The 12,717-nt window shown below is 44.8% G+C and overlaps 1 protein-coding gene across 1 annotated transcript in view; it reads right to left on the bottom strand.

The window, feature by feature from the left end:
- Positions 1-465: 465 nt before the first annotated feature.
- The window catches only part of ches1 (checkpoint suppressor 1), a 68,123-nt gene continuing 55,871 nt past the window's right edge, over positions 466-12,717 (bottom strand). Inside the window, exons 5-6 of the mRNA XM_058613447.1 lie at positions 6,431-6,539; positions 466-5,252 (exon numbers count right to left, since the gene is read on the bottom strand). Of these exons, the coding sequence (XP_058469430.1) occupies positions 4,694-5,252; positions 6,431-6,539 (668 nt within the window). The 3' untranslated portion in view covers positions 466-4,693. The remainder of the gene's footprint in view (positions 5,253-6,430; positions 6,540-12,717) is intronic.

Below are 12,717 nucleotides of genomic sequence, written 5' to 3'. Positions count from 1 at the left end.
CAAATTCACCTTAGGGCCGGCCCTGGCTGTTGTATCCACACAAAGGCTCCTTCAGTCAGGTCTGATAGTTCTGCTTGACAGAGACATTTTCAGATGAAGGACACACAACATAGAAATAATGTGACATTGTTTCTGTTCACAAAGACCACACAGAGGCAGAAAAATAACATCAACAACAGAATTCACCAAAGGTTGCACACTTCTGAAAATTCTGTTGCCAAAACACTGCGAGTTTCTCTTTCACTTTGTTCTTGATATCTCACTACCTCACTTATCTTTGGTTAATTCCTTGCAGTTAAGGAATCGATTGGTCACAATGTGAAATGCGTCACTCTGTGTCTCCACAGACACCAAAACAATCGTACTGAGAAACGCAGAGAGTCACGTGGAGCAGACAGCCTCGTTTGAATCGAACAACTTACACACTGCAGCTTTAAGACTGTCGGAACAGAATAGTCAAACTAATTTTCTGCAACTTGTATTTTTTATTATTGCAACCAACTGGAAGACAATACATCACATAAACATCATTGTAGTTTTTCAGAAAATGGAAAACAAAATAAAACAACATTTATATATTTTTTTGCCACGGTATTGGACAACGTTGATATTTACATGTAGTGATGAAATAGGTCTTGAAATCATTCTTTGGCAATATGATTGCACAATAAGGAGAGAATTGAACACTTACTAAAAGAAAGGAAACAAAAGAAAGAAAAAGAAGGAAAGAAAGAAAGAAAGGAAAAAAAGACGACACATGGGGGCGTACTCTGCGTCACATCTCACGGATCAATAACAGTTTTGCATTTTGACATCTCTAACCTATGGCTTTCCAATATTCAGCTCAGGCAGTCACAGAAAGAAAATGGCAGTATTGTAGATAACTTTGTCAGAAAAAGAAAACACGACATGAACATGTGCATAAAAACGTAAACGAAACAATGGCAAGTACATCTTTCAGAGTGTGTCAATGAATGTTTGGCAGGTTTTGAAGGAAATACTTTGTTTTGGGGGCTTTTTAGGCAGTGAAGTTTATTTCATTTGCTTTAATATGTCCCAGGTTTGTTGGGTTTTTTCCGGACACGTAGGTCAGGGGTTCATCTTTCCCCAGGTCACTGAGTGAGTCAGAGGGAAAGAAAGAAAAAAAAAAGAGAAAAGGTTGTTGCTAAAGCAACACATTCTCCCCTCGACGTGCCTCTCGCCAACCGAACATGTTATTAGTCACCACAACAGTGGATTGTGACTGCAAATACAGCAGAGTGCTTGACCTGGGCCGCTGGAGCACTCAGACAAATATCAGACAAGAGACGGATGGCACACAACAAGGACACTGACAGTGTGTCTCCTTTTAGCATTTTCTGTTTTCCTTAAATGGACACCATACAAAATATGAAGCCAGTGATGCATGCTACAGGTGGTAGAAGACTGTACCAGAGGGTGGAACATGCATTTGTTTACCCGGTTGGCTTCAAACAGAACCTCGAGTGACTCTTCTGCTGCTGCTGCTGCTGCTACACCCAATCCCACAAAGCTGCTTTCTTTTTTATTCATATGCATCGCTGCATGTGAGGGAAAATTAATACTATAATGCATTGCAGACTTAGCAAAAGCATGCCAAATAATGGCAGTGTGGCAGTATGTAATGTTTATCACTTCTGTCAAAAGCTCACTGCGGCTCTTTCAAATTTCCGTCAAGTTTGTGTGAATGTTGAAAAAAAAATAAAATAAAATAATAATCCACCTCTGATCCTCGGATTGGGCTCATTAGATAAATCTGTGACAGACTCCATGGAGGCATGACATGCACGAGTAATACATTTCATCACAGGGTTGAAAACACTGAATGCAAATGATATAAAACAACCTTAAAGGTGCCATATGTAAGACATGTGTTATATGAAGTCATAACATGACCATGATATGTCATTAAATTAAAAATACTGAGCTTCACTGACAACAATGGTGCAGCCGGTATATTCCCAATTTAAATGTTCTTTTGCAGGACACAAACTTTGTTCTTGTTTTGGTTTGGTATACTGCGCCAAACCCAACTGCCACACGCCCAGTAACAGGTTGTCTTTTACCTAAACCTACACTGAAACAGCCCCATTACTCCTCTTAAAATCGAGGACAAGGGAAAACAAGCGACTGCAGTGGAGCTGTGTTAAAATATAGACGGCTGAAAGACATGAATGCTTTATGCCAAGGTTAGCTAATGGCTAAGCTTTTCCATTATGCAGTTCTAGCACCACTCGGCTTGACCCGACTCGACCTTTTGCTTTTTCCATCAGGGATAATACACGTGACATCCACACACTGCTGACCACTGACTGGTCAGAGAGTGTCGTCACTGGAAGAGAGAGAATAGAAGTAGAACCGAGTAGAACCGAGTAGCGATAGAACTGTATATGGAAAAGCGCCATAACACTCTGCCGTTGTCGGTGGATAATTTAACTTATTTGAATGTTTTTACAATCCTTTTTTGTCGCCTCGTCTCCTCTCATCAGGTTTCCCTTTCCTGTCTCTGCCTCGGAATCAATATCAATAGATTCAGCGTTTATAAAAAAATAAAACACAGAGTGGGACAGTGACGTATATGTATGAGCGAGGACACTGTGTAACGTGCGGTCTGCAAAGTCGGGCGACCGCGGCGTAGTAACCGCTTTAAATGCTTAAGGTAGCTGTTGTACATATTTTACATATATCACCTTTAACAATCCTCAACTCCCAGGTTCTGCCATTTTGACATATGAGGTTCTTATCTGATTCCACACATTTACACTGAACAATGCTGATGGAAAAATAAAGAACACATGTACATTGACACACAGGGTAAGGGGGGGGGGGGGGGGGGGGACCCAACCCCCCTAACAATGTTATAAATAAAGACAAGTTAACGTCCTGTCAACACATGTCAGAGACATGACAACAGAGGTACTGAGGGCAGGCAGGCAGGCAGGCACAATGTTAAAGGGCATGTGTTCCTGGGCACACAAACTCACACACTCTACAGACGTGTTCTGAAATAACACCGGGGTTAACACTGAACACCAAAAAACCACTGTACAGGCAGAAGAAGACGGAAGCCCACCCCTAAGAGGTGATTCAGCTGGCCTACATAAGCCTGAACCCGAAGCCCACAGGTGGCACCCTTGGGCCTCTAATTGCAGAGTGATCCCCCCACATTCCTCCCTGAAGACGTGTCTTTGAAAGCCCGCTCAGAAGAAACATAACAGGAACCCAAAAGTTTTTTTAAAGAAAAAAACAAAACAAACAAAACAGAAATCCAATAATATAACCACGGGTATAAGAATTGGCGGCAAAACTTTTTTTCTTTCCTCTAGGATCAAGGTTTATATGAAAATAAGTCATGCTTCATGCTAAATACATTGTTTATCTTACATGATCTTTGAATAAAAAAGATTTGCTTTTTATCTTATTTACAAGCACCCATGCAATATAACTGAGAAAGTCCTGCAGGTCAAATTGCTTCAATTAAGAAAGGAAAAAAATAAAATATTTTCTAACCTTTTTACAGAGTTGTCCGCGCGGGACAAATTGCTTATATCTTTATGAGGGTAGAGTGAGGGTAAACAGACACAAACGGAAATCTAAAAACCCACAGTTTTATGTATATAGTTCTTTGACGTCGTCAAATGAATAGGAAGGTTGTGGTAGCTATGGTATCTATACCTGGTGTCTACGCTTATGGACACAAATACTGAGGGGGAAGTTTCAGGGACGTTTACATAATGCAACAACAACAACAAAATGAAGGAGATATTGCCTCAGACCCGGCACACTATCCATCTCTATGGTGATAAACATGATCATTATTTTTTTTATTTTTTTTTTCACTTTAATAAATCTATTCTTAAATACTATGAGTGCTCTTGAAATAAACCATGTCTTTACCCATGATGCTTTTATTATAAGTGGCGTAAAATAATCTTAAGTGCATGAATATATATCACATTGGGTTTTACAATTATTTTGACGCGTACGGTCATTCTCTCTCTAGCTGTTCTTTACTACTATGCCTTCTTTCATTTCATGTATTTATTTTATTTTTTTTTATTTTCTGTCAGCTGTCGTATCGGCTACATGAAGCAACCTGGTCACTTATCTTTGGCACAGTCTCACATTTGTGCTCGTGGATGTAGGAGAGTGATGCTAGCCGGCGGCCGAGAGAGTCTTGGTGGAGAGGCTGTGTCTCGTCGGCTCTGCCGCCGCCGTTGCTGGCATTGCTGCAAGATTGCTACAGATTCACAAAGAAACAAACAGGTAAGACAAAACAGCCGTCTTCTGCTCATGGACTGCACGCTCCGCGATGTGATTCAGTTTCGTCGGGTTCGACTTTTTCCAAATTAGTGACAAAACATGCTCTTTTTTTTTTTTTCCTTTTTTTTTGTATGGCTTTCATCCCCTTTTTAAACAACAAAAACAACAAAGACACATGAGAAATACCCATTGATGTAAGTGTTGCTGAACATGTAGGAAAACATAGATTTTTGATATTGCCACAAATAAGTAGGATTCACCTAATGCCCTGCAGATAGATAGAGGGAGATGAGAAGTGTCCGTAGAGACTAATGCTGAAGTAACATTACCTGTTGACCTATTTGTGTATTGTATGTGTTTGTGTGTGTGTGTGTGTGTTTGCATGACGGTGTACTTGTTCTATGTGTGTGTCTTAGTTTCTCAGGGCCTCTTTCTGCTCCTTCTGGCCCTTGGCGGTGCGGTTTGTGATGTTGTTGAGGCAGGCTCTGACCCCCGCCAGGTGGAGCAGCGACCCCGCCGCCTCCTTCATCTCCTCGTCGTCGCTCTCTGGCGGCTTCTCCACTGCCGCCGCGCGCCGCTTTTTCAGTGGCAGTGTGTCGCTAATGCCCTTCGCTCGGTTTTTGGTCCAGGGCAAACTGCTGCCTGCCAGAGTCCCAGCTCCCGACCCCGAACTACGTCTCTGTCCGCGCAGGGGCTGCTGGGAAATGTAGGCAGTGGCGGCAGTGGTGATGTGAGAGTCCAATGGGATCTCCCGGGGCTCGGCTTTGACGTCTGATTGGATCTCCACGGCGATGATGTCGTCGTCGTCGTCCAGAGGGCAGGAAGACGCTGCGACCTGGGAGGAGCACAGCCTGCTGGGGGATTTGGCGGTGCTGTAAGTGTGGTCGTCCTGGAGGTCCTCACTGCCGGGCGGAGGAGAGTAGCGGGATGGGCTGTCCTGTCCTCGGCTTAGATAATCTCCCAGGGATGATCTGTAAGAAGCAAGGACACAGAGCGGGACAGAATATTGTTACTCCTGCTGTCACACTGCCAGGTGGCCTGCGCTGCCTCTGTACTCCTCACTCCAATGAAGCTGCCCCAGTTTACTCTGGATTTGGCTAGAAAGCAAACGCCTGAGTGATAATCTATCACCTTTAAATAAGCCCCTTGGGCCTAAAGTGCATATTTCTCAGGTCAGATTAAAATCATGTACGCATCTACAAATAGCTAGTCTTTCCCATAGAAATGAGCACGCTCGTTTTCAGAATGCTACCTACGCATTTTTTTCAAATGATACAGTGCATTTTGAGCAGCTCTCGTGTTCCCTCAGGTTGTGGAATTTGCTCAGCAGAATAAAAAGGACCTTGTAAGCCCGAAAGTCACACACACACACACACACCGCAGGAGTGACGATCCTGCAGCAAAGCCATTTGACCACTGTCCACTATACATTAAACTGCAACACGTATTTTTTTGCTCTATTAGTGAGGCGACGCCTCCTCTGTGAGACTTTAAAGGACAGGGGCGCATTCAGGCAAGCGATAAATCACAGGGAGCTTCAGCAGCAGCAGCGGCGTGCCCTGTCCCCTGGACATTTTCTCCCCCTTAAGAATGGGAGGGTTAGCATATTAATATCTTATAAGGAAAAACATGCTCCCCTTACAGTGATCAAATATTCACTGCATACCTTTAGCGAGACTTTGGTTATGTTTAATTCATTAATTCTGTGGTGCAGACCATCATACTCTTGTGCTCCTATGATGGATGTGCATGTCCATGCATGCTGCGAACGTCTTTGGAGTCGTGAGGCCACTCCCTCCAATATACCTGTGTGTGTGTGTGTGAGACGTGACATAACCACACCTGGATAAAAACTTCTGCCCAGTGGGGAGTGTGTAAATGTCAGATGTCTTTTGAACAGATGTAATAATGTAAACTATCTACTCGTGGAAAGTTTCAGTATGAGGTCTGGTTTGTGTAGGTGCGGTGCTGTTGTGTTTGTTTGGAGGCTACTGTGTGTGTGTGTGGATGTGGGTGAGGGTGTGTCTGTGTGTGTGTGAGGAACACGTTTGAGCAGGGAAAGACCTGACTGACATTAATTACACCATTGAAAGCAGCAGCAGCAGCAGCAGCAGCAGCAGCAGCAGCAGCAGCAGCGCTGTTTACCCACCGTATGGCCGAGGTTCTGCTTCCCACAGGGCTTACAGGTAGGGGTCTGATCACAGGAAAGAGGGCCTGGCTCCGGACACGGGCACCATTTTGGATCACACCACGAGGAACTGAAAGAGAGGACAGAGGAAATTGCAACTTAGTCCACATGCAAACATGAGTCCCCTTCAGACCTGGCATAAATATCATAGATTCAAATCACGTACTACTGTTCATACCTGACATGAGATCAGTCAGGACTTTATAAACACTGCCCTTGTCAGGACTAGTCACCCTTGTGGAGACTAAAACCTGGTCCCAATGAGGCGGAACCTAACTTCTGAGAAACTGGTTAAGTTTAGGGCTAAGATTTGAATTAGTTATGGTTAGGTATTAACAAATCATGATTAAGGTTTGGGATAACGCTTTCTTACGTGGTCCAAATGAACAGGAGTCAACGCATTGTGACAAGAAGAACAGCTCAGCAAACCTGTGTGTGTGTGTGTGTGTTTCTGCACGAGAGAGTCAATCAGTGCAGCAGAGCTCTACTTGCACTGCTTTAATGTGAAACGATATTATACACATTTGGAAAACGATGCTGCGTATAATCGGCCGGTCGGTTAGTGTAAATTCGTTCTGAGGACAGATTGTGTTCATGCACGCTCCAGCATGTGGCCACATACGACCTCAAGCCACCTCCACGTGTGGTTTTTGTGACTGCATCTGAAGACGCATTCAAGACGGACCGGGAGCGTTCAGATCTGCACGTGATCAGATCACACAGAGCGGATGTAAATCCGTCCTGAGTGAAGCCAACAAGGTCAAAGATACAGTTCATGCCACAGTGTTTCAAAGTTGATCCCGAGGGTTGATGTAAACACACGGAGAGGGAGATTCTCTCAAACCTTTTTGGACTTTGGGAGCAGCTCGGTGAGCATTCACTGACCATCTGAGGAGGCCAACAGGGCAATATTGAGGAGTAAGGCAAGGTTAAATTGAGCAAGAAAGCGTCATAAATGAGTTAAGGCCGCTGCAAGTCATTCAATTACCAACGACCGCTGGGCTCGGCTAAATCCAACCTCTGATGCTGTTGGTTGAACAGCAGGAAGCTGGAATAGCACTGGTGGAGAAGATGGATAACGCTGGCTTTAATATTTAAGAGCACGGACACTATTTTCAGGATTAGAGCTTAGTAAAAAGCAAACAAAAAGTGCCATGGAATTTTCATACACTACGAAGCAAATGAGACAAGCAACGATATTTGCCAAAATTTCCCAAAAGGCTTAGTCCTCTTGGGATTTTCCAGCAAAAACACTCAACAAATAATTTGTTTAATGACAACCAACAAATATGCATGTAGTAGAAGCTGGGCCTGTGAGGTGAGCTAGATTTTGTTCAGATTCACACATCTGTCTTCATTATGTCCCACAGGTTCAGTGTGAAGTAAAACATTACAGAAACCCTCAGATGACCACCAGACAGGACTGTGGATGTAGATGCAGACAAGCATGCTGGGAAAATGTTTAAAGATTCTACGTTTCCGAGAACCGAGAGCCCATCATTAAGTCGAGGAATTCTGGACCCATCCAAGCTCCCATGAACAGTAACCAGGCAGGAAGGGCCTTGGTCAGGGAGGAGGCCACGGGTAGGTGAGTTTCAAAGAAAGTGGGAAAACCTGCCAGAAGGACAGGCATCTCTCCAGCGCTCCATTGTACTCTTGTGATTAACCAGCATATGGCAAGCCCACCTGGAGTTTACCAAATAGTGCTTTCTCTCATCTAATTAGACAGAAATTGAATTCTCAGGCATTTTAACTGGCAACTACCAGGTGCTGTTGATTACCTAACTATCACCTGGTGCCACAGTACTGCAGCGCGAATGTTGGCACCATCTTCCAGACAAGTCCTCAAAAAGAAACACTGTTGAACGGAGGCAGAGATGGAGCAACACAACACCCGGAACGACACTTCCAGGATAATAGACTGGCTTTGGAACAAATCCTTAAATGTCCTCGAGTGGCCCACCCAAAGCCTGCTCTTGAAGCCATTTGAGAATCCATGGGAAAAGCTGAAGATCACAGGTTACAAACACCCTGATCCACTCTGGCAGCTGGTAGACGCGAGGCTTTAAGCTGCCACCTCTGTCACTGCAGCTTCTGTGCACTCAAGTCACTAGCATTCACTTGTTGATTGTTAAAACATTTGCAAATAAGTCGTATTATATCTTGAGTGAAGTAAGACGCTAGAGCTAGCAACTGGTCACTACTAGCTTAGCATAAGGACTAAAAAAAAGTCGGCACAACATGCTGTTTTTGGACATAAACCAGATGTAACAAGTAAATGGATTAACTTTGGTTGAATTTAATTACCTATAGGCTAACATTCGGCCCAATATCCAGCCTTTACCTTGAGCTACGGCGCTAACCAGCTATTAGCTGCTCGTTGGTCATATTTCCTCAATTCTCATCGGTTTCTCGACAATAAATTCTAAAAAAGTACATTTCCTGAAATATGTTTTAATAAATAGTCATATAGAATGTGGCTGTAGATGAACTGAACATGAAATACCACCACCAGAGATGTAAACTTTATTTTCCAGTGTGTCCTGAGAGAGAAGAAACTGGAATATTTTTTCTACTTCAAAACCAACAGCAGATCGGGATAAAAACCACTTTAAAATGAAATCAAACCACCAGCGACTCCAAAGAAAATGTAGTTTCTTATGGGGCTTCAGCATGTTTCTATCAAGGTCAAACTCCCTCTCTTTCCCGACTTGTGAAAAGACCTAATCTATGCACAGAAAAGAAGAGAAGAAGAGAAGAAGAGAAGAGAGTGTGTACATGTCAGCCAACAGCTCTCATTACTCAGGCCTGGTTGCTCACCACAGCTATCCCAGCTCCCTAAAACAGCTGTCATTTTCATCTCTGGGGTCAGTTTGCATTTTGCAAATGATGACCTGCTGTTTGCTTTGTCTGCTGCACAAGCATTTGTTAAGGTGCAAAAAAAAAATAAAATGCCGCAGCATCAATATACTGTCGCTGAAGACCCCCCCCGCCCCCGCCCCCACCGCCCCCCGAGCCAATACAGAAAATTTATGATTGATATTATGAGGAGAAATCTAATTCTCCCAAAGGAACCTCACGCTCATTAAAACATACAAGTTGTCATGACGAGGCTCCGCAGAAAACAATCCCACAATGTGTATTTGCTTCATGCAGTAACACATGAAGATGAATTATGATAGGTCCTGCTTGTCGTTTGTCATTGTTGGTGTAGTCTCTCTCTCCCTCTCTCCCTCCCTCCCTCTCCCCGTGGCTGGCTGTGTCCACAGTAATCTTATTGACTCCAGTTAGCGTGGCTCTGCCCCTGATATCTCCAGCTCTGCTCTCCATAACCTTATAAGTAAGTCACTGCACAGAGTCTCTTTTGTAATCTTGATCACTCGTTGCGTGGTTTTGTGCGTGCGTGCGTGCGTGCGTGCGTGTGTGTGTGTGGGCAGTGCATTAGGTCTCCCCGGGTTGACATGCACCCACCCCTCCTTCCCCACCTCTCGCTCCAGTCAGGCTTTGGGTTGCCATAGCAACGACTCCCCTTCCACATGCCACAGAGAGGTAGATCATGCATCAGCAGAGAAAGTGATAGAGAGAGAGAGAGAGAGAGGAGGAAAGGAAATACCAAGCTTTGTTTGACATGGCCTCTCATACTTCAACCCCACACTTTTTACCCTGGATACACACACACACACACACACACGTATGTACCCTACATGTGTGTCCTCTGTCTTTACCTCCTCGCGTCGCTTGTTTGAAATTCTCGGCAAAACGCCTCTGTTTGTCTTTCTAATTCTGTCCTCGCGTGTTGATTTCTTTCTCTCTCTATCAAGCCGGCTGTCGCTCTGTGTATAGTGGTGAGTCATATCTCCAGCCGAGCATGCATGCTGTCTCTGCAGGTAAAAAAGCCTGGGACATATGCTGAGGAGATGAAGTGACAAACTAAGCTGGAAGCGAGCAGGCAGCACTCCCAACGCCTGTCCTCACTAAATTTACATTGAGAAAAAAAACACAACATTTTACAAGCTCAAAGCAATGAGGAGGGGAAAAAAGAGAGACTGGTTAGTAGCAGAGAGCAGGAAGTCGGTTTCTGCATCTATGCTTCTTTCCTGAAGAGAAAATATCCTATTTTTTTTTTTCCTATGTCTGGTCAGCTGCTCTGCCTTTTCTGTCTGCTTCCTACGTCCTCGCCTGCCGCCCGGCTCTCTGCCTGTCTGCCCGTCTGCCCGTCTGCCTCTTTTCCGAGGCGAGCGGAGCCCTCAGCCTCCCTCCTCCCCTCTCTCTGCTCTCGTGTGCCTCCCCTGCTTCTCCTGTTAAATGAGTTCCACATGGCCCCGCAGGCTGCAGTCGCCGCACGGTCGGCAGAGGAGCGGAGCAGACGGACGCCGAGCGCACACAAAGACGCACATGCTCCACGAACTCGCGCGCGCGTGCGGAGAGCGGCGGGTTCAGAGGTCACTTCCAGCAGACCTTGAGAATGCAACTGTTTTGCATGTGGCCCCTCGCTCAGTCAAAACACTCGGTGCCTGAGTCTGAGGGCAGGATACTAATGTGCTTATGTTGTCTGACTGGCTGGTGCGCTGAAGTGGCCGGTGTGTGTGAGACACTTCAGTCAGAGTGGTTTGCTGACATGTGCAATAACAATAACACAAAGAAGAAGTAACATTTAACTTATGGGACTTAATAAGCCTTTAAAACTTTGCTTCAGATCGCACAGAACGCTCGTGAGGAGAGTCTGTCAAACACCAGTTTCCCTGTATGGTACATCCTCAGCGATTGGATTGGATTTACATTTATTTCAGTAGATGCAAACAGACAAAAAAAGAGCACATTTTCTTAAGCTGTATTTTTGAAAAGTTGGATAAAGTTGGCTCGAGTTAGGTTTAATTTGCCTTTTTTTTTTTTTTTATACTTTCTCCATAACATACAGCACAAGGTGAAGAGAATGAGTTCAAAGACCACAACACAGCGTTTTAGCAGGAGCTGCCAGCAGAAACTGAAAAGCTCCTATCAGGATATTTATTTGCTGAGTGTTTGGCTGTAAAAGGCCTGTAATTTTGTGGCAGAAATGGATCAAGGCTGTTTTTCTTTGAAATTGGGGTTGAATAAAAGCTTGTTTTAATTGAGCGGGGACATGACCAGATGACGGGTTGTTGGATTATGGAGAGCATGGCACAAAAAAATTAAATACTCCCAAGTACAAATCGCTGCTTTCTAGCTGTCTATGGGTGAAAAACAGCCCGGACAACAAATATAGTGCAATTAAACATTTAAGAGTGGGTCAATTTCTCCACTGGCTTGCATACCCACTGCTGACAGGTTAATAAAGTCTCCAAATGAGTCCAACTTAATGGCTTCTTTTTTTTTTTTAAATGAGAGCAGGTAACATAAGAAGTTAAATAAAACAAGAACACTTTGGCTGAAGTGATCCTCTATAATTTACAGCCACTGAATGATGAACTTGTAGAGGTGGCGTGACGGGTTGGGTTAAGGACATGGCTCCCAGCCATGGTCCTTGTGTTCATTCTGAGCTGGTGCTGGGCCACAGGGAGAGGCAGATTTCAGCCTACATCAACTCAGAGCGCAGCAGCTCTGGAAGCTCTGGGAATGGGAGATGGAAGTAATAAGAGAGGGCACTAACAGCCCCCAACAGCCTCTGTCTCTCTCTCTGGCAGTACACCCCACCATCTTTTTCCTTGTCTTTGCCTCTGGCAATCTACCGCAACTTCCTTTCTCCCTTCTGCCTCTGAATATCATGCCCGGCCGTCCTCTCCTCTTCTGAAGCGCATTATACATTTAAAAAGTTTTTCTTTGCCTGTCTCGCGCTGTCACATATGCACTCCGAGCTGGGCTTTCCAACTGTCTACCTATCTATTCATCCATCGATCTATCCATCCAGCCTCTCAGACTGTGTGCGTCTAGAGGGAGTCCAGGTTTTCAGACACTCTCTCCAACCCCCGGCTCCTTGACCATTACTACTCCATTATCAGCGGCAATGGAGGGCGCGCCGCAGACGCCTAATGTATCCATTTCCCCCCTCCATTTAGGACTCGGCAGCCCAGCGAGCTCCCGGAGTGCTCCCTGATTGGGATTGAATGTCCATTTAAACTGCCGTCCAGCCACCAGTGGAGGGGACGGAGGGAGAGGAAGAGGAAGAGGAGGAGAGAGGAACAATGGGAAATACATGGTGAAGGTGTATAAGAGCGACAGAGTGTGTCTGTATGATTTGTTGATTGAAGGAGGCAGGGGGATTTTGCTCA

This window comes from Solea solea, chromosome 17, assembly GCF_958295425.1.
Source record: "Solea solea chromosome 17, fSolSol10.1, whole genome shotgun sequence".
Taxonomy (NCBI): Eukaryota; Metazoa; Chordata; class Actinopteri; order Pleuronectiformes; family Soleidae; genus Solea; species Solea solea.
The sequence above is the reverse complement of the archived record's forward strand: the minus strand, read 5'-3'. Positions and strand labels throughout refer to the sequence as shown.